The 22,600-nt window shown below is 33.5% G+C and overlaps 1 protein-coding gene across 1 annotated transcript in view; it reads left to right on the top strand.

The window, feature by feature from the left end:
- Window positions 1-22,600, top strand: part of LOC132700217 (neuroendocrine convertase 2) — a 69,066-nt gene that overhangs the window by 33,677 nt on the left and 12,789 nt on the right. Inside the window, exons 6-7 of the mRNA XM_060667427.1 lie at window positions 3,412-3,500; window positions 17,273-17,448. Of these exons, the coding sequence (XP_060523410.1) occupies window positions 3,412-3,500; window positions 17,273-17,448 (265 nt within the window). The remainder of the gene's footprint in view (window positions 1-3,411; window positions 3,501-17,272; window positions 17,449-22,600) is intronic.

The following is a 22,600-nucleotide window of genomic DNA, read 5'->3' as shown; positions in this document are numbered from 1 at the left end:
CGCCCATGTTTTTGATATTTTTTCTCAAAGCTGGCCAAAACACATATAATTTGGTATATATATGTAGTATATCTAAATTTAACGGTTTTTGGAAATACTGACACCTAATGATTTTAAAGAATTTTTAAAGAGCAACTCGTTCTTATTTTTTAATTAATTTTAAGGATTATTGGAATGGGTGGTGGGTCTTTTTTGTAGGTAAGGTAGTACAGAGATTTATAGGTTTAGGAAATTAAAACGTCAACGATGTAAAATTATATGCATAATTATGATAGAAGTTTAAAAATTTAAATAAGTAACAGTATCAAGTAAAAGCAACAAACAGCAGTAACTCTAACAATTAAAGTCAAAACTAAGGTAAAACAAATTAGAAAATCTACAGTAGGTTTTCAAAATGTCCACCATTTTGAATAGTCCACATTGTATAAACAACCTCTATGTGGTTTAAGGCATTAGAAACAAAATCGGTGTTATTGAGTTGTACTACAGCTTCTCTAATACGCCTTTGTAGTTCATTTACCATAATGCATGTTTTTTTATATACGATATCGTTAATTGTCCCCCATTAAAAAATTCCAGTGGGTAAGATCTGGACTTCGACGTGGCCGCCAAATCCATTTCGTTTTATCCGAAGATAGTAATTTTGATTTAAAAATTCAGTGATATCGTTCCCCCAGTGGTACGAAGAGCCATCTTGCTGCCATATTAATTGAGCACGTTCACAAGCTGGTATTTCATTTACTATTAATGATTGTATTTCATTTGTGAGCATATTTAAATATCATCTAGAGTTTAAGTTTTCATTAAAAAAAATTAGCCCTATAACCTTTGATCTTTCACAGATCGTCTAACTTGTAGTTTTAATTTCAACACCTTTTTCTTATTTTTATCACTCCAGTAATTTCTGTTTTTCCGATTGAAAATTGGACCCTTTGGATGAAAAATCGACTCATTGGTCCAAAGTATATGACGCATTCCTCTAGATATTGCACGGGTAAAAACTTAAATGCTTTTCATTTATTTAATTTTAAACAATATCTGAGGCTAATTCTTTTAACATTCAACTCCAACGCGGCTTGACAAGTGGTATATTCTCAAAATGTAGTAGTATATCCAACTGCCTCTCCTTTGTTAGAACTTGTCGTGGTCTTGTCTTGGACGTTGCCTAAACTTTACATAAATTTTTCAAAATAGCTTCTTCTCTGGAATTCGCCTTACCGAAAACTTTCTTTGATACTCCAGGACTGGACTTTCGAACTCTCTTTTTTTTTTTCACCATATACCTTTTTAACTTAAGTAATAATGATATTGCTTGATTAAAATTACATCTGTCAAAATCTAACTCCTAATTATAACATCACTTAAAACAATTATAAACAGTTATTTGGTTACCACAGCCTACTAGGGTACAAAGTAAGTTTCATAATAATATTATTATGACTTTTAAAAAAAATGAGAGCTTTTTACTATTAATGAAAACTTTATTTAATTATGCGAAATCTTAATAAATTGTCCATCATTCGTTAAATAAAATATAAGAAAGATATGCCACTATAATGATCCAATATTATGTACGTCGCAATTTATGTACGTCCCACCGTACCCACCAATGGAGTTCGGCAGTCGGTATCGTCCGAATTACCCAACTTCCAACAGGTCGAGTACGCTTTGTTCGCATCTAATATTTCGCAATCTTATATAGCTTAATGTTGTGTCCTATACTTCATTAAAGCGTTTTACAAAAAAAAATTAGTTGCAAATTCAATGGTAAAATTTCACACTTTTGGTTTTAGACAGAAGGTGTCGCGGGCTTCCTTCTTAAAAGCTTCGATAAATATATTTGCTATGCCTGATGACAATGGAAAACCCACAGATGTTTTTGATATTTGTTCATAAATTTGACCGTCTGAAGCGTATTTTTCTTGTTTACGGTCAAATTTATGAACAAATATCAGCAAGATATATGAGTTCTCCTTTGTTGCTTGCTCGTCGCAAGTATATTTATGGAAGATTTTAAGAAGAAAGCTCCCGACACCTTCCATCTAAAACCAAAACTATGGAAACGACAAGAATCCCATTCTTATATATTGCTATTAATAGAAAATTAGGCCTCACATTGGATCCATTCAATTTACAGAAACCTCTTCACACCTGCAGATCGATACGTTAATGCATTATGACATCACCATCAGGTGCAAAAAACATCGTTTATTAACTCTCTCGTTTACAGAGTCGTAAAATTCTCCCAACCAGAATCACTGAGCCCAAAATTAAAACACGCAACATCTGCTCTGCTCTCTAATATTTTCCACACAACCTATCAAAAAAAATGAGTATCAAATTCTTAAGAAATATAATTTTAAAACCAGATTTACCATTTATCCAACGTCTTCGATCCGTCAAAGACAAAATTCCAGGAGATACCAGAAGTTTACAGCAATCCATGCATCTGCTGCAAGGAATACATCGAAGAAACAGAACGAAAAATATCAACTAGGCTAAAAGAACAGCCTTACAACTACGACAAATAAACTCATCAGCAGTTGCCGAACACATTCATGGAATAAGGAAAGAAATCTTATTCGATCGAGTTAAAATTCTTCTACCAACGAAAAATCCTCTAGGAATTTCCAAACAACCAAATAATCTTAACCAGGACTTAGATCTTTACCTTTCACCAATATGGGAATCAGGGATCCGAGGCAAAGTTCGTGTCCCTCTTTCAGCTCTATCACTCTCAAACAGCAGGTAAGCAGATACAGAGTAGAATGCAAACCAGTTTCAGAACAAGCCACCAAGATGATTGGCGGAACGTCGACAAGTTCGACGCATTCACAAGTTTTGTAAATAACGTTTCACCATTTTCATCTTCACTCTATCCGATTAATAAAATGCCAGAATCCCAACGGCTAATTAAAAAAAGGGTTAATAACCATTCCATTAAAAGGACCTGACTTAATTAGAAAAACGTTTCTGAACGGTATGAAATTGTTTTTAACTCGGGTTTCTGCTATAATTAAGAAAATTAAGAAACGGACTTCTTTTTAGAAAACAAATTAAAGCCCAGTAAATACCTTCATTAACTGATTGTTCTGCAAAGCAAGTCTCTTATTCGATTTTAATATATGTTTTAACACTGCAGATATCGGCCGGCGTTTTTAAATCAAAGTTTGACATTTATTTTCGAGAATCGAAAAAATCGAAACTTAATAGCAAATTCTCTCTTCTATCTTTTTAAACGCATAAATTAAATCACCATTCTGATACACTACTTTTATTAATACAGTTTTAAAATGTTTTATGTATTAAACTTGGATTTAGATTAATGGAAGCATTTCTAGATACAAGGTTATATAGGCTATTCCTTTATCTTTGTATTTTGTAGTTTACATTATAACTTACTTGTTTTAGCCATGGAACGAGATGCGCTGGCGAAGTAGCAGCGGCAAGAGACAACGGAATCTGTGGAGTTGGGGTTGCGTACGATTCCAAAATTGCAGGTAAGCGATTTAAGGATAAAAATATCTCGAAGAATGAGTGCGCAAATCAGATTAGTATATAAATTATAAATATAAGAGACAAAAAATTATATGTAGTTCCAATATGTACAGTGTGCCCATTTTTTTTTATTGTACGGCATATCTATCTTATTAACAAGGGTAGCGTGTTGCAAATTTCGTGACTCAATACAGCTTTTTTTTACACACAGATTTATTTTGAAACTTTTGAATTTGTAGTTTAGTTCTTATCTTATCAAAAACTGGTCTGAATAGGGGTTTTTACGTAGTATCCAGTGGGTTAGTCAGATTTCTTATAAAAATAACTAATTTTTTATATACAAATTAAACTTGTGTTTTTCAGTGGATTTGTAATGATTTTATTATGCTTGTTAGGAACGTTTCAAAAATATTGCAAATATATATATATATATATATATATATATATATATATATATATATATATATATATATATATATATATATATATATATATATATATATATATATTCTCACTCAGTGTTCGAAGTGTTTTCGGAGCGCGAGCATTGAAGATGCCAAGTGAGATTTTGGCGAAACGTCTGCAGGATTCCAGTCGGATGCAAGATTTGCAGGATTCCAGTCGGATGCAGGATTCCAGTCGGAGTTCAATGAGCGAACGGATGATATCCCGGAATATAGTGTCATCATATATATATATATATATATATATATATATATATATATATATATATATATATATATATATATATATATATATATATATATATATATATATATATATATATATATATATATATATATATATATATATATATATATATATATATAACTTATATTTGCGTAACATAGTATGTTTCCTCTGAGTATAATATTTAAATATAAATGAATATAAACAAGTACGGTTTATTTAAAACAATAAATTATAAAACTACATTTGCTCCATTTTGCCTCCTTAGTGGATAACAATACAAAACATTTAATCCTTGCATGGTTCGCAAGTAAAAACCGCTTCTTCGTCTTGATCTTTAGCGCCAGCGCAGGAACAGTGTGCGGGTTTACATGACACATCAGACACTAGATCCAGCTTTCCGTTGACGTTGAATACAAATAATCACAATACAGACAATCTGCGTCTTTTTCTTCACTAGAAGAGGACTCGTTTTTCTCGGAAAACTTCTTAACCTTGTTTCCTTGTTTTTTTTTCTATTTTTATCGTATTTTACACCTGCATTGTGAAAACCGGTTTTTGCTTTGACTTGTTGAGCGTTTGCTTGCGATATTTCCAATTCTTTTTGATAGGGCGAGGATGTAACCATAGCTCTTTTTCGGGTCACCCTTTTTGCTTGTTTCGTTTTTGGTTAGTTAGTTAGGCGAAACGATAAAGCTTTTATTTAAAAAAGTCTAGTAAATTGTGAGGCGTGCAATTGCTTCATTGTCGGAATCATCCTTTTCGTCCTGGTTCAGATTTGGAGCAACAATATCAGGAAACTCTAGTGACTTGGAACAACAAAGTTGGTTTCTTAGCCTTGCAAATGACTCATCAGAATATCTGCTTCCCCCGTGACAAAAGTGACAAAAAACCCGATTAAACCATGTAGCTCTTGCAGCTGAGATAACCTCTGGTTTTCGAAAACTAAGATCGGGGTCGAAGTTATGCTGGCCTCCATATTTTTTACTTGCGCAGCAAGCACTTTCTCCTGATTTTTTTTTAATACCGTATCAAATCTCTCCGGGTGACGTAATATTGTTTTAGGTATAATTTATAATATTAATTTGATAATTTTCAGAAGCTTTTTTAGGTCCCATAGCCTTAGTTGCAACTTTAATTATTGCTTGGTTCATTGATTCTTCGAACAATTTTTGCCTGTCGGGCTTTCTTTTATAGTTACTAACCATCTGAAAATATTAGAAGCTTTGTGTAAAAGAAGTGCAAAACGTAACGGGACGTCAAACTGGTCCAAGTGGTCAATTTTGCAATTTTGCTATATTCTAGAAAATATGCCGATCTGGAGGTTATGTCAACAAAGAACATCAAAGAAATATGATATAGGTTGCTAAAAAGTGCAGGCATTCAAATATTGTTACATTTCATGTTTCGTATTAAATTCTACCAAATATAGCTTGCCCTGTTAAAATTTCGTAGGACACTGTTGCCGGTTGTGACTAATTGTCCAAAGCTTGTTCCGTGCAGCAAAATTTCATGTTATAAGTGGACCAGGAACATAGTGCTTTTACAACTGACCCCTGATTAACTTTTCTACTGTTTATTACAACAACAACTTTGTAGGGATGGTGCAAATATTATTTAAACGATTTTAACGGACCGTTTTACTTGATTTTCCACGCCTACCTCTACATATTTTGAGAAAATACTGCTGTAAAAATGTCGCATGCAAACTTATTGACGATCTGTCAGTGGCCATGTGGATTGTTGAATGACGCAAGGTCAAAATTTTCACAGGTATTGCGTCTACATCTCTATAGCTATATGTAATAAACTTACTAGCATACTTGATCTTACTTCAAAACAAATTCTTTCGAAAATGGTTGTTGCTAAGAACTTCTAATAACATGACCTTCTCCACGTAGAATTGATTGAAAAATTTGTGTTTTTTACTAAAAATATAGCACAAGCTCGTACAGAAAGTAATGAGTCTATCAAAGTGAGAAAAGTTATACTTTTTACAAAAATTCTGGATTCTTCCTGCGTCGGTTTTTGCTGAGTCGAACTTGCTGACGTTTTGCCAATCATCCTGTTGGCTTCTTCAGAGCTTGATAGTTTCAGTCAAGCTTTGAGGAAGCCAACAGGATGATTGGCGAAACGTCAGCAAGTTCGACTCAGCAAAAACCGACGTAGGATGAATCCAGAAGTTTTGTGAAAATAATTACAGTAGCCTGTGGAAGTTGCTTTGAAAAAAAAAAGAAAAAAAAGAGAGAAAAGTTATGTAGGTAGGCATCCCCAAAAATACTTAGTTAAGAATGAATTAAAATTTGCATTGTCAAAAAACCGCAGCTATCAATTTTCGTACAAGAATACGAAATTATGCTGAAAAAAACAAAATAAGAATAAAATTTTGACAACTGGTATCTGGAACCCGATGCCTGTTAGTCCACACGTTCATAATAACTGTTCCCCTGTTTACCTAATAAACTCTTAAGAAATCACTCTGTGAAATTTCGCAGTTATTAAATAACACACTGTACATCCACTTTTAAACATCTTTAAACACGTTTGTATCTAGTATTTATTTGCAACAATCACAGAGATAGTTTATACAACAAAACACAGCACAACTACATATTGTTATTCCAGTTAATGGTGTGAATGTACTCAAAGAATATACCACCGATATTGTGGCCAAATTGAAACAACTCATTAATCCGAAGCGATATCCACTATCAAATCCCATTTACTTCCGTTAATTACCTTCGGGACTGCGAACAAAGTGCTGACATTAATATGACCCCGGCTTTGAGCGCAAAGTTTGTAATTCCGGACCGCATTTAATTTGATGCTGCTCTCCCGAGAAAATTCTAGGATATTTTTAATAGGCGTTTTAAAATGGTGACGGAATTAGGAACGGAAACGAAACCTGGAATTGCCAATTGACTTTAAACAAACTCAATTTTTGGAATAATAACTAAAATTAAAATTAATGGTACCAATAACGAAATCACATGCATCCATCGATTTTGTGAGGTTCACCACATTTGTTTTTCAACAAATATGCCTCGTTCCAACGTTGCCTCCCCGCACCTCGGATACTCTGTCATCATTATACTTTGCTGCCCATACAGATCGCCTAGGCTGGGATACTTAGGTATGTCTGTTCATAGATATAAGAAAGTGACTAACTGATACGAATTAAAAAAAGACCTGTTCAAGCTGTAAGAATGAAATATGGCCGAACAGGTCCGTACTTTGCTTAGAATGTAATTATTTAGGGTTGTGTTTTACACTTTTCCTCGCTGAAATGGGATTATTCACAATTTTACATACAGTTGATGTTGGAATTTTCGTCAATGTGGCCGTTTCTTCTAAAGATGCTTGTTTGCTAGCGCCACGTTCAATGAGAGAGTCAAATAAACATTGTTTATAACTTCCTTAGTCTCAATAGAATAGTGTTTTCTACATTTGGGCGGGAGCATCTCCTGAGATACACTAGACTCGCACATATTTTGCATAATTCGCACACGATTCAACACACGCTGTATTACACACGAAATAAGAATGATTACTAATAAACTTAAACTAAGTAGTATACCAAACCAAAGAAAAACACAGGTAGGTATAAAATTATTTTCAATTACCGATCACAATTTTACCTGAATTTAAATTCCGAAACTTTAGGTAATAATCTTGTTGCATTGTATGTTAATGGATAATTGGATAATTCCATTCAAAAGCAATTGGTCACTTTCTTATATCTATGAACAGACCATACTTATTACTTATTACATATTATGTCTGCTATAATGTTCTTTCCATAAAATGAAGGGTGGGAATATATTCGGATGTGACCAATCTCCTATAATTTGAATTGAAATTCCTTACAGGTAAGTCGTTAAATCCTTAATTATACTTCGATTGGTCACATCCGAATATATCACTCTGTAGATGTTTAAAGTATATGGGCAATCTTTGGTGTCAGGCTTGTAGATAAATCGATTTCAGATCAGTTTTATTTATTTTAACAAAGGGTGCTAAAATAACAAACCTAATTATTCCTAATTAATAAACATAATGACAAATACAAAAAAAAATGTTATAACACTGAATGAATAACATAAGACAATACAATAATTCAATATACTATTAGAACACAAAACGGTATTCGCTAAGATTTGTATTTAGCGATGTTTTCTAAATAAGTATCGAAAGTTTCAAGGCAAGGAGGTATATTGTAAAATTTTTTAAATGTGTTTTTCTTGTCAGACTATCCTGCTTTCTGCAAGCGGCATGTCTTGTACTATGTTTTTTATATTTGTTAATGTCTACACCTGCCTTGCTAAATCTTTTCTTATTCCAGCGGCTAATTGTTTGAGATGTAGCTTTTTTATGAGGTTTTTTAATGGTAAGTAGTAAATTGTCTTCATCCTTTCGTAGCGCTGAAGTGTTTTTAATATAATGAATATCACAGAAGCCGTACAAATTTCGGGATGGTCTTTAAAAGATCTAAATCTCAAACAAGGCTGAGGTTTATTTGGGCCTCGACGTTTTTAAATTAGTGGTAAAAATTATTTGAATATATTCTGAATATACTTAAATGTTACTAACTTTGATTTGGGCAAAGGTTTGAGTTCTTTGAGCAGATGATAATGCTATTAATAATAGGAGCTTTATCATAAGGTTTTCTAGCTCTAGGCTCTCTAAGGGGTGGAGACTATTTATAAATGTTAATATTGGTTCAGGATTCGAAATTTCATTGTATCTGGGAAAAAAAGGTCGTAATTTAAAAATTCCTTTCATAAATCTCTAGAATGCTATTAGAAGCGAGTGGATGCAGAAAAATTAGATTCAAAGCCGACCTGTGCGCGTTAAGGGTTGCGTGGTTGATCCACTTTCAAATTCTATTTGTACGAAATCCAGGACACTATTTATCTCTGGGTGGAAAACTTTACTTAAGTTTACCTAGCAAAATGTCCACCATTTTGAGTAGGTACTATTTGATTGCTTGAGTGTGTTGTTGCTGATAGAGGCCAGCATTGTTTCGATTATCTCCTTTTCCAAGTTTCTCCTGGTAAAGACTAGCCGGACAAAATCGCTGCCCCCAAGGTAAGTTGCTGCCTCAACGGATGAGGGGTTCTAAAAGGTGATGAAACGAGATTTTCTTCGGGTTTGAAAATTAGCAGTTCCGACGATATCATAGATTCCAATTTTGAAAACCACGGCTGTGATTTCCAAAAACAAAATACAACTATGCATACAATACAATACAATACACTTTGTCCTGTCAGTTTGAATTTTATTTAATATATTCGATAACAGTGCAAAGGGAGGAAATATATATGCCTTAAGCCTGTGTCAGTCAAAGCGTCAACCGCTAAACTTTCTGGATCCGGAAACAAGGATACAAAGTTTTGGCATTTTTTTTTTATATGGGTTGCAAAAAGATGTATGTCCGGCTGTCCAAATTTTATGATAATTTTAGAGAAAATTTTCTCCTTTATTGTTTGATCCCAGAAACCTCTTGCATCAATTTGGTTACTATAGGCTCCCCAACCTGATAGTTTCCATTATTTTTTCTTATAGCCATGTGCCCTTTCAAACTTTTTTGTGAATAGCCAGCTATATTTTATGGCTGGAGAAACTGAAATTAAAGTCCCCAGAAATTGTGAAAGCTCCCTTATTTTTATTGTTTGTTTTTTAGACAATTTTATTACTAGTTTTTTAATTTTATGTTTCTTTTCATCTTGAGGACGTATCTTCATTGTCTCAGGGTTTAAAACAAATCCTAAGAAAATAGTTTCTTAAGTTGGCTTAAGAACACTTTTTCCCAATTGGTAAGAAACCCGAGGTCTGTTAAAGGTTTCTTTAATGAAAAAAGAAGGAAAAAATCATCTAAATAATTTACAGGAAATGTAAGATATGTAAGGAAAGATCTCAAAAGTTTTGAGAAAACATACGGAGCCGTACAAAGTCCAACTGGAAGAGTCTGGAATCATAAATATTTCCTATATTTACCATTTACTGAAACTACAAAATAGGCATCTTTTAGATCGACCGATGCAAGATAATGTCTTCTAGTTTGAAATGTGGGGGTGTAATAAATTTATTTAGTGATTTTAGATGTAGTATAAACCTGTATTCCCCATTGTCGTTTTGTCTTAGAAAATAGCTTGATATGAATTGACCTTTACACAGTCTTACTTTTTTTTTGGCTCTAATTTTAGTCAATCTGCTATTTGCTACGGATGGTAGAGTTCTTCCAACATGTTTGTTTTGGTTTACAATTAAATGGTATTTTATAGGCACTAACCCACTTCAGGATAAGTTTGTTTTGTGTTATGTTTGACCACTGGTCATAAAAATTTTTGATCCTACCGGCATACATATCCATATTGCTAACCTCGATTATTGTCTTTTCCAGTTCATTCGCTCTCTCTTGTTGCTGTTGACTTCTTGCCTGCTTTCTTGAATAACCCGTTCGTTAATCTTGTTCTCAAGGCATTAACTCTCGTGTTTTTTTGCGGATATGAGGGGCCTGCTTGAATCTCTTTGGACGCATTTTCTAGATTGAGATGCTCTAGGACCTCCGACCTCGTGCCGGAAGGAAAACGATGGTGTATAAAATGTATTCACAGCTTTTAACCACTCGCGTCACACATTGGGCATCAACGAGATGCTATCGGACCTCCGAGAGTGTGTCTACCAAACTACCAAACTTTTACTGAAATTAACACTACAATTTTCAAAAGAAACAATAATAATCGCGGAACTTTCTTTATCCCCAGGAACACTGTCCTGTTGCACGTCTGCCCCACTGCAATTCGCATTTAATCGCGCTCCACAAGATTCTTGGCATATTTACATTTTTCGCCAAAATTTTCCCCAAAAAGAATATTGCCAGTTGTCTGACTCAACACCACTTTTTGGATTTTTGTATGAAAATGTCAACTCAACAAAATGTTCATATGACTTGAGTTTGCATAGAGAACCTAACAAAATAACTTTCCTGATTCAGCTAGTCTCTTGATGGATTTTGTTCATTTTATTCTATTTTCCCCATTAATTCGCTGACAGTTTCGCCTAAGGTGGAAAGCATTATCTGCACACTTCCGGGTTTAATTTCGGACCTTGCAAAAATGTACAATTGACTGGGATTTGCCAATTTTCCACAAGGTTATTCTTAGTGTACTTGTCTACACCTTGAGATAGGTACGCAATCCACCTTACCGCGAAGTCTTCGCATATATCTGGGCATAAGGATTTTCCCTCTTTTGCATGCCTTCCAGAAGAACGATGTTGTTGTTGTTGTTCATCACCATTATTGGTGCTTGATGAGTCTGTCTCAGTATCTGTAGCAGATGTTGATTCAGAATCTGAATCTGTGCCTGAAAATTGTATACCACAATAACATATAGATACCCACAACGGAAAATAAAATTGAATCACATCAAGGCGTTGCAATGTACACGTATGTAATACGGTATAATGTATGTTATTATCTTTTTTATGAGACCCTCCGGTGGGCGCAACTTAGCGACTGTGCTGAGTTAAAATAATTCACAAGGTAAAAAACCCAACCCGGAAAATATTACAGATTGTGATAATATTTGTCTCGTCTACTGCAGACGTTTCCCTAAAATATAAAATTACTACTTGGCGATGGGGTACTTGCTTGATTCGTATTTCCTGAAGCATATCAGAATTTTCTTCATTTTCCTTTTTCATCTAGAGATGTCCTTATCTTTGGCTTTCCATTTTCTCGCTTTCCTTACTCATCTTATTTTTCACTATACCGCGAGCCAACGGAGTTTGCTTTCCGTAGCCGAACCTGCCGCTCCAGACGCACAAAGTATAATGATGACAGAGTATCCGAGGTGCGGGGAGGCAACGTTGGTTTTCTTTTGAACGTGCGTGAGATGATGTAACCAAGTATAACTACGGAGGGATATATTCGTATGTGACCAATCGAAGTATAATTCATGCTATACGGCAACGGAAAAAGTTTTACTTCTCGGATATGTGAAGTCCACTTAAGGTTACTTTTTAAAATTACTTTTATGCTAATATACAAAGGTGTTAAAATTATCAACCTTGTATTTTTTTAATTTTTGTTTTTTGAATTACGATCAAAATGAGTGTGTGTGTTCCGATAATTGAATTGCGGGAAGCGTCACTTTACCACATCAGTTTCGTTTCCCACGAATCCGAGCCAATTCGGACATTTCCGGGATTGTACCGCACGGATTTGGGAGCAATCGGATGTTTTCAGAGATATTTCCCACGCTTTTCATTTTAACGTCTGTCAATTCTGACGGTCATGTCAGTCAATATACTCGTGTTGGTTTGCAAAAATGTACCCAAATACTAACGATCGTAGAAAAAGTATAGTATGCAACACGTTCGGTAAACTCTTTAACTTACTCGTTTATTAAAAACTCGCTCCTCTATGCTCCGTTGTGTCAAATAAACTCGTGAGTCAGATATGTGCATATTCTTTTGAATATAAATAAACCAAAATAACATTCTATTCTAACTTAGTTTTTTCTTTAACATTAATTACTTAGATTCAATATAAAATCAACAAGTAATATAAGTGAATAGAACTTTTTACTAATTACAAAACATTTTCACATAACCTTCATCTTTCTAGCTCTTGCAGAATTCTCATTTTTAAGTGTCGAACACTATTTTTATACACTTCGTTTTTAGGCAGCCCCATGATTTAAACAATTTCAAACAGGCACTATATATTTGAAAAACAATCACTTCTTTAATATCGTACGACAGATTATCAATTTATAGAAATATATAGTTCTCCAATGAATTTAAATATCTTTCACCATTCATAACAAAATTATAAAATACTGGGCCTATTATTCGATCACATATAATGTCACACCACACATAAACACTTCTCCGACAATGTTTCTTAATTTCTGATACACGATTTCCATTGGAGATATACCAGTAATGAGTATTTTTTCTATTGAATTTTTTAAAAAATGTTACTTTCAAAATAGTGGTCCATCATAAGGGAGCAATAAAAAAGTGCTGGATAATTTCGGAACTGGATGGAAATGGATGGTAGTTATCAAATTTCAAAGTAGTTTGAAGTGAATTTTCGTTGTTTTCTTCAAAATACAAAAGAACTTCTAATTGCTTCTCTTGTATTAGAACAATTTTTGAAAGGCGTTCTCAGTTAATGACTACCACTCCCCGTTCAATATCACGAACAATTCTTGAGAAAATATGTTTCGTGGGTACCCGTCTTGTAGGATAGAACTAACCTATATTCTCTTAGGGCTAATGCTGGACTTATCATTTCTTTTGTAACATTCACGGAAATCTAAACGCTCTTGAACACTGTAAAAGGCCATTTTTTCTTTTAAAAAAGTTGCTAACAACTAAAAGTCAAATAAAACTTGTGTATTTCTGTCCCGGCAACAATTTTATTAGTGTTTTTTCATGGATATTTTGCAAAAAAATAAGCCGCGGTAATTATGTTCAAGCGAAGACGAGGTGACTTTTTAAAAACTTTATTTTCAAAATACAATCGAAAATTAAAAGTTTCTGCAGCAGCAGTTACAACAAGAATAATCATATTACTTAAAACTAAGTCTTTATAGGTTCGTATCCGAAAAGCTGACAATGTGAATCTCACGGTCTCTTCATAGTACCATCGTGGCCAAATGCTGACATCGTAGATCTCACGGTGTCTTATCTTTATTACGTAGAAATCATTGTACATAACTCGGTTACAAATGCTATTGCGGAAATTGCAACCATACTACATGTTTACGGGGATTAGAAAACGTTTTATAATAATTAAAAAGTTCTATTTACTTGCATTACTTCTTGATTTTATATTGAATTTAAATAATTAATGTTACAAAAAAACCTAGTTAGATTGGGATATTATATAAGGTTTAGTTAGATTTAAAATGAAATACACGAGTTGTTTCAGAAAATTGGCCATAACTACTAAAATATCAATAGTAATAAAAGCTATATATATGATAGAAAATTAAATTCCAAACCCAAAAAAAAGTACTAAATACAGGGTGTTCCATTAAAAAGAAGAGTTTTTTCAAATTTGATGACATTTTTTGACGGGTATTTGTAATAATATATTTTCGCCATAGATAGGTCAAGGCACCGCCATAATAAAAATTCCCAATTCCCAAATGTAAAAAAAAACATTTTTCGAAAGACCTATTTTTCCGCGAATAAATGGAAAGTTAATTTTTTTCAAAATTTTCTCAAAATTTCATATACTCTGTAATGACAAAAGATACTCAAAATCAAACGAATAATTAGAATTTTTTAAAAAATTGATAGCATTCCATTAAAAAAAAATGGTTACTATCCTGGCATAACGGAACATATAACACACAAAAATACTATAAATAAAATATATACTTAGAATCGAACACTTTTTTTAGTGTCGTATTTATTGAGAAAAGGTAACTAAATTATTTCAAGAAAATAACTTTAGAAGAATAACTGCTGCCACATGAACGTCATCAGCTTTCAAATTTCTTAATTGGTAACTATGATCAGATTTTTTCCGCACAGAGTAGAACATATCTGCATTTTTTTAATTTTTTTCTTTTGCATGCTAAAATTGATGATATGGAAAAAAAATATTTCGTCAGACGGACTAAAACACTAAAACGTTATACTTATTATCTGCGATCATCACTAAAATGAGGACGTCCTAAAAATTGTCAACAACTTTAAAAAATATGTTTCCATTGTTAATAAATATCCTATTTTATAGATACAAAAATTGTTTGCTGTTCCAGAATGATTCGAGAAAAAAATTTGTTGTATTGCTACGAAATTTCAGTCATTTCCAACACTTACAACTCTTGTGTTGGTCGTTACTTCTGTTGCAAAACTGCAAAATTTTCAAAGAATGCAATTTTGTTTATATATCCGACCACTCTAAGATTTTTGGTTTTATTATTTAACTTGCAAACGAAGAGATCAGAGTATGTCTTATTTCTTAGTATGCATTATTATTTGTGGTATACTTACATACTTTAACTGTAGTGATAAGCAACTACAACAAGAAAAAATATGTAAAATATTTTCGTTCTTTAATTACACGGAGAATAAGCCAACCCAAGGATCACATCTTGTATATACTTACATTTTCAAATTCAATATAGAAGAGATTAATTAAAACTAACCAAAATTATGTTTTGTGTAATGTCTAGCCCAAATAGCGACAATATTTTTGGATCACATGCGATTGTTTTATCTTATTTCCGTTTTTTTATTACTCCAGCGAAAAATCCTTTCATATTCCAGTAGAGACATCCGAGAGTACCTATTAAGTTTTATGGCATCTTTATAATAGAAATGACTTTATTTTATTGCGGAAGTAAAATGTTATTCGTCTTATCAGAAACGTGTGCATTTTTATATGTTCATCTACGAACCGTAATCACATTAAAATAGGCACATTATTGACATGATGACACGTTATATTTCTATGACAAGAGTAAGGAAATAAAATGTTATTTAGGCATAACAAAACTTTGAACCACAACCTCGCAAAATTAAATTGATAGAATAGAACTATTATCTTAAGAGGTAAAAAAAAATATACACAAAAGTTCGCCACATATAGTCTAGAAATATTAAATTGTTCAGTTTCAGATTGTGCGGGTTTTTGGAACAAGGTGGACTAAATGAACCTGTGTCTATAGAGAAATAAATAAAAATCATTAAATGTTCTGCAGACAATCAGCCTAACCAGCCTAACTGAGACTGAAAATTGGGTAGTGTTCAGAACAAAACTAGAGATGAGTTTCTTTGTATCAAATTGTTTATTCATCACTCTCCTGCAACTATTGGGAAAGTCAATTACAGTAAACTTGCTTTGTTGGGAATAAAGTTCCAGTATATTATCTTATTTCCTTGTGATAGTGCAACGCCATGCAAAGTGTACAACCACCACTAGAACAAGGAGACTAGCAGATTACAAATTCTTTCATTGAAAGTTGCGAGTTGGGATTTAAAAAAAATAATTGCAAGAGTATCTGAAAACAAAATCGTTCTCCCTGATTCTAAATAATTCAAATTAAACCGGTTTAATATAGTATTACGGTTGTTAAATTTTATATTTCGTTAAGGTATTCTCGGAGTGTGAAATAGATAATTAAAATCATCAAGCACACGAGACAATCTGATATATTATTCATGCATGCTCCAACGCACGGGCAATCAAATTCAGTCCATAAATATAGCTTATGCATTATTCATATGGGGGCAAATTTATAAAACCTGCAAGAAATTCATTTTTATTATGATGATGGAAAACATGTGCGTAATATTATCGCAAGGCATTAAGCTTACTCGACGCCTAAAATGTACTTAAAGGCAATCCAGACCTTCCTTGTACGATGACACTATATCTTTAAATCACCAAAAAATTCTAAATTTAAACGAGTGTGTCTCTATAGAGAACATTTTCCTAGATAACATATCGAAAAAAGATAATAAGAAATATTTGAAAACAAAAATCTTTTTTAAAAAAAACTTCGCTAAAAATGCACAAGCATTGTAATTTTTATTTTCAATATGTATTGAAATCAACAGACAAAATTTTTGTAAAAGTGATGGGCGAAGAAAACTTAACTGTTTATCTTTCAATCCATGTTTTTATAAACTTTTTTTCCCGAAATTTCCCAGGAAACTTTTGTTCCTCCAACTCTAACTAAATTGAGGTAGCGCGTGTTTAGTAAACTTTGTTTATGACGTCGGCATATTTACTTCTTGACTTTTGAGACCGGTTCCGCTCCAGAATCGACTCGTAAGGGAAATCCTTTGTAGAGCTTACAATGGCTTTCTATATATTCTCGAATTTCCTCTCGAAGGAAACTTAAAAGTTTGAGGAATCGCGAAGGCATTGTTATATCAGGTGCGACGATACTCGGTAATTGCAACCGGGAAATATTGCCTCCACAACACCTAATCAAGAACATCGTAAATCGGAAAGTCAGCAAAAAGTTTACTGAGTTGAAAGAGTTTTGTTAACTTGGTTACTGCGAAAACAAACATGTTAAAATTGTAATTTTCGAATTTGTTCTAGGAATCCGAATGCTGGATCAACCCTATATGACTGATTTAATTGAAGCTAATTCAATGGGACACGAGCCAAACTTGATCGATATATACAGTGCGTCTTGGGGACCTACCGACGATGGAAAAACTGTCGATGGGCCCAGAAACGCCACCATGAGGGCAATAGTAAAAGGTGTCAACGAGGTAAATGAAATAAATTTGGAAAAAATAAACAATAGCGTACCACTTAAAACTTGTTATTCAAATCTACACGCTAAAGGTTAAGTCAAAAGATAATTGAGTTCCGAAGATTTAATAACAAAATGACACACTGTATATCAAGTTATTCATCAAAACGGAAATATTTTTTATTTTTGCTTCTCCAATTTTTTTTTAGCAGCAGTAATTTGGACAAAATGCTATTGAAATAAAACCAATGACAGGTTTACAACAGATATAAATAAATAGGGTATACGAGGTCTGACAATTAAGTAATGCTACAAAATTCAAAAGTCGAGTATATTTAAAAATTAAGGTACATCGAATTCAAAGTAGTCCCCTCCCGCACCTATACACTTATTCCAGCGAGTTTTCCAGTTTTCGTAACAATTCTGGAACACTTGTTGTGGGACGTCTCCGAATAACCTCGTCACAGATTCTTGGATATCTTCAACGACGTCAAAATGTCGACCTTTGACGAATTTTTTTATACGGGGGAATAGGAAGAAGCCGCAGGGTGACATGTCCGGTGAATAAGGCGGTTGCGGTAACGTTGAGATGCCTTCAGACACCAAGAACTGAGAGACACTGAACGCAGTGTGGCAGGGCGCATTGTCGAGATGCAGAACCCTAGTCTTCGCGATCTCTGGACGCACTCTGAGCATCCTTTTTCGTAACCTATCGAGCACATTGCGGTAGAATACTTCATTTACGGTCTGTCCAGGTGGTACGAACTCTTTGTGCTGTCGAAGAAGCAAATCAACATGGTTTTTACTTTGGACTTGCTCATTCTCGCCTTCTTTGGCCTTGGCGCTCTATAGGACAGCCACTGTTGGCTTTGTCGTTTAGTTTCGGGGTCATATTGAAAGAACCTACCAACAGTATGTACTCGATCGAAAAGAGTAGGGTCACTTTCAACCTGCTCGAGACAATCTTGAGCGATATTCAATCGGTGGGCTTTTTGCTCATGGTTAGTCGCCTGTCTTCACGAACAAGGACGCGCACATGATTCGCATTCGCGTCGGTTCGCACTTGAATTGGCCTTCCGCTCCGCGTCTCGGCTTGGATGCTCTCACGGCCATTTTTAAAATCGGCATGCCACCGAAGCACCTGACTACGACTCAGGGCATTCCTACCACACACTTTAAGAACCTTTTCATAAGTTTCTGTCGCGGTTTCACCCAGTTTCGCACAAAATTTTATCGCGCACCGTTTGCTCTAAATTTCTCGGTTTCATTTTCGTGACATGCACTTGTCGCGCATTATTACAAAACAATAAACATCAGGCGAAGAAATGATCATACGAGAGTCGTCAAGGTCTCAATCGAGAGAGTAAGGATCTGCTATTACGGTAGCTGAGCTACAGGTTCGCAGTGTTACCACAGGCCGATAAACAAAATAGGTCGCATTACTTAATTGTCAGGCCTCGTAGATCCAAACTACCCGTGCAAAACTGGATTATTTAGAGAATCAATTTTTTACTCAGTTTTCTATATTGTTCTATATGTTCTAATTATGGTTAGTTTTTGTGTGAATTCAAAACGAAATGCAAGAACCATAAACTAAACCGGCACCAACAATATATACAGCAATAATATTATCAGGGTTATTCACAGTGAGTGTCTTATCAGACGTTTATATAGAATGGCTTACGATAAAAACCTGAAATGTTCTTTACTTATGTCATGCGGTGTTGGCAGATATACTTGTAACGTAACCCGCGAGGGCGCCCCCCTTTAATACCAATACCAATACCAATACCAATACGTATATCAACTTTCGTCCCTTGAATGGAACACCCTGTATATTATTTTTTATGTCACATGTTCCACACTTATTTTGAACATTTTCGGAGATAAAAATACTTTTTAAGAAATTTGGCAGCAAACAAGCCGATAAAAAATATTTTTTTTCGCAACCCGTACTGCTACACACTTGAGTTTCTGGTTGCGGTTCGCTATTAAATTTCTTTATCATAATTTAGTATGAGAATTAGCTTATGGCGTACAAGGCGTTCATAAGATAAGGCCCAATTGACAAGATATAAAAATCCATGTTACGTGAGTATTTTAAATGGAACACCATATGTTTTGTATTGGCATGTAAATGAGCAATCAATTTGGCATCTAAAAGTACCAAACAATGGTCTATCTATTTTAACTGGTTTTCGAGTTATAAGCAAAATACCAAAATATTGCAATTAAAACCAATTTCATCTGGGTTTCCTATATAAAAATAACTGATATGTCTAGATGCGTTCATAGTTAAAAGTTGCATTTATTTGAGAAAGCAATATGGGACAAAATTATTTATGGCAAACGTCAAAGAATTGTTTTAAAAACGTGCAGGAGATTTAATAAACAATATCCGCATTTGTCGCCAATGTATGAGAAAAACTTTAAAAGAATTGGAGCAAATTTTCGAAACCTACGAAGAAGGCAAATTCTAAAACCTAACACTCTAACACTCATTTCCACGTGCGTCTATTCCGAGCGCTAAAGATGACTTGGGCATATCTTATTCGTCCATTCAATGGATACTTAAGAAATATAATATGCATCATTACAAAATCATTACATTACAATCTCTTCTCCCGCGTAGAGTGTTGTGAAATGATATTGGTTAGAATACAACATCGAGAGTCTTTGAAAATAATTATTTGGACCAACGAGTCAAAGGGTACTTTTAACAGAAGAAATAATCATTTTTGGTCATCAGACAAACCAAAATTTATACGAGAAAAGCGATTTTAACATACATTTATAGTTTCAACTTCCTTCGTTTGATGATGGATATTGAAATAGTTTTTTGTATCTACAACGAGAATTTGAACGAGAAAAAAATTCTGGATATTTTATGAACAGTAGTTACAGATTTTTTAGACAATTTGCTATTAATGTTAAATCGTAGATGTTGGTACCGACTTAATCGAGCTCCGGCTCATTGCACAAATAGAGTAAGTCAAGAACTTACAATCATGTTTAAAAACAGAGGTTTCGAAAGATATTACACCGGTTGATGCGAGTGCTAATAAAGAAAGAGCGTAAACCTCCAGTTCGAAATTCAAAGGCAACAGTTTCCAATGTTCCGATGCATGGGTGTCTTAGAGCAAATGAAGGTCATTTCAGGCATAATATCTAGTTCTATGTAAGTCAAAATAATTTAAAACCGATTATTAGTCTTTAACATCAGCTTTTGTATAAAAGTATCTATGAAAATTAAATTTTTGTTGGCATATGTATTTCCATCCAGTTTCACTGTTAAAATTACTCATTTGAACACGCTTATAACGGAATATTAAACTTATTTATGTCAAAGATAAATGTGATTACTTTAATTGGCTTTAATTGCAATATTTCGTTTTTTGTTTTTAACTCGAAAACCATTGAAAATATTGGGTAGTACTTTAAACCATTTAAAATTTCCACGTAACATGGATTTTTATATCTTGCCAGTTGGATTTGATCTTAAGAACGCCCTGTACGCGATAAATTAATTCACGAAAAAAATTATTATTTTACGTCGGGTTGTTTGTTGCCGAATATCTTAAAAACCATTTTTTATCTCCGAAAATATTCAAGACACATGTTACATAAAAAAGTTCCAGAATATTTCGCAGAATCTGAAAACGTAATAATATACAGGATGTTCCATTTGAAAAACAAAAGTTGATATACGTTACGAGTATATCTGGTAACAACGCATTTCCAAAACTATTTCACATCAGTAGCTCATATTCGCTTACATAGTAACCCACATTTCAGGTTTTTACCGTAAGTCATTGTCCATAAAAGTCTAATAGGACACTCACCGTGAATAACCCTATATATTGTGAAAATTTTATTCTCCGTTATTTGCCCGTTAATTCTTACAGCAAAATGTTGGAAATCATTTGAAATCCTACGACCCTATATCAAAATTTCTTAGTCAAGTTAGTCAAAAGTGAATAGAAATAATTAGCGGAGCAAGTCTGACACATCTGTAAATGTTAACGCAAAGTGCATTATAAAATCTGCGACTTTTAGTCTGTTACTGGTAAATCACTTGGAAAACCTATTTTTGTCGCCCCGTCTTCTGGCACTGACACTGTTATTATCAACATCAAGAGCATTTTTTAAACTTAATTTAGAATAGTTTTTGTAGTGAAATTCAGTCAAAAGGATATTTTCAAAGTTAATGTACGACTCAAGTGTGCCTTGAAATTGTCAGAATAACCAATTATTAAATAAACAATAACAGCCGTGAAGGTTTCAGGTTAAAAATTAATTCACTGTTTTCAAGGCTTTTGACCAATTTTGATCTTTTCTTAAAAGGAAAACTTTGAAAACTTTGTTTAGTGTACGATTGAGAGATATGCAAATTTGGAAGAGCTTGTGGGGATCAGAAGTAACAACTGTCAATGTTGTTTAAAAGAAAAAAAAAGTCTAATTTTTATGAAGATAGAAAATTTTGAACGATTTGTACTTACACAGCATATGTGTATATTATGCGGTTTCGGATTATTGAACTTGTACCGGAGTTCGTATTTGAATATCTTCGTAAATAGTAATCCGTGTACAATGAGCAATGGCTTGTTCATTTATCAAAGTTCGGCAAAATTTATGACTTTAATCTGCGTAAATGCTCCCATCCGTATTTCATATTTTGAAACCGATATTGTTTTATACAACAAACGATTTTGCTCTCTACATCTGTAATGATTAAAATGCTGAGCCAATATAGTAATAAATTAAGAAAACAATTGAACGCTATCGGATTTAGCCGCGCTAATAAAAATGTTTCATATAAAATAATAAAAAGTGTCGTTAATACACCCTATCGAGCTTGAATGGATCAATGGAAACATTCTATTGTACATGTATTTTATTAGGGTTATTCTACTTTATAATTTTTAGAATATATTGGTTTTCAACTTTCCAGCAAAATATTGAACCAAAATGTATATTTTACTTCGTTTCGTCCATTAAACAATATTGCCCGATCGAAAATACTTCAGAAAATTATTTCTAATTATCTTTAATCCATCTCCATTAGAAATAAAATCATAATTTTAAAATCATAATAAAATTACGACAAAGGAGACAAATGGAAGAACCGCATTTTGGCACATAGCTTATTTCTTTATTATAATCCTACA

This window comes from Cylas formicarius, unplaced genomic scaffold (assembly GCF_029955315.1).
Source record: "Cylas formicarius isolate icCylForm1 unplaced genomic scaffold, icCylForm1.1 PGA_scaffold_10__41_contigs__length_53128322, whole genome shotgun sequence".
Classification (NCBI taxonomy): domain Eukaryota; kingdom Metazoa; phylum Arthropoda; class Insecta; order Coleoptera; family Brentidae; genus Cylas; species Cylas formicarius.
The sequence above is the reverse complement of the archived record's forward strand: the minus strand, read 5'-3'. Positions and strand labels throughout refer to the sequence as shown.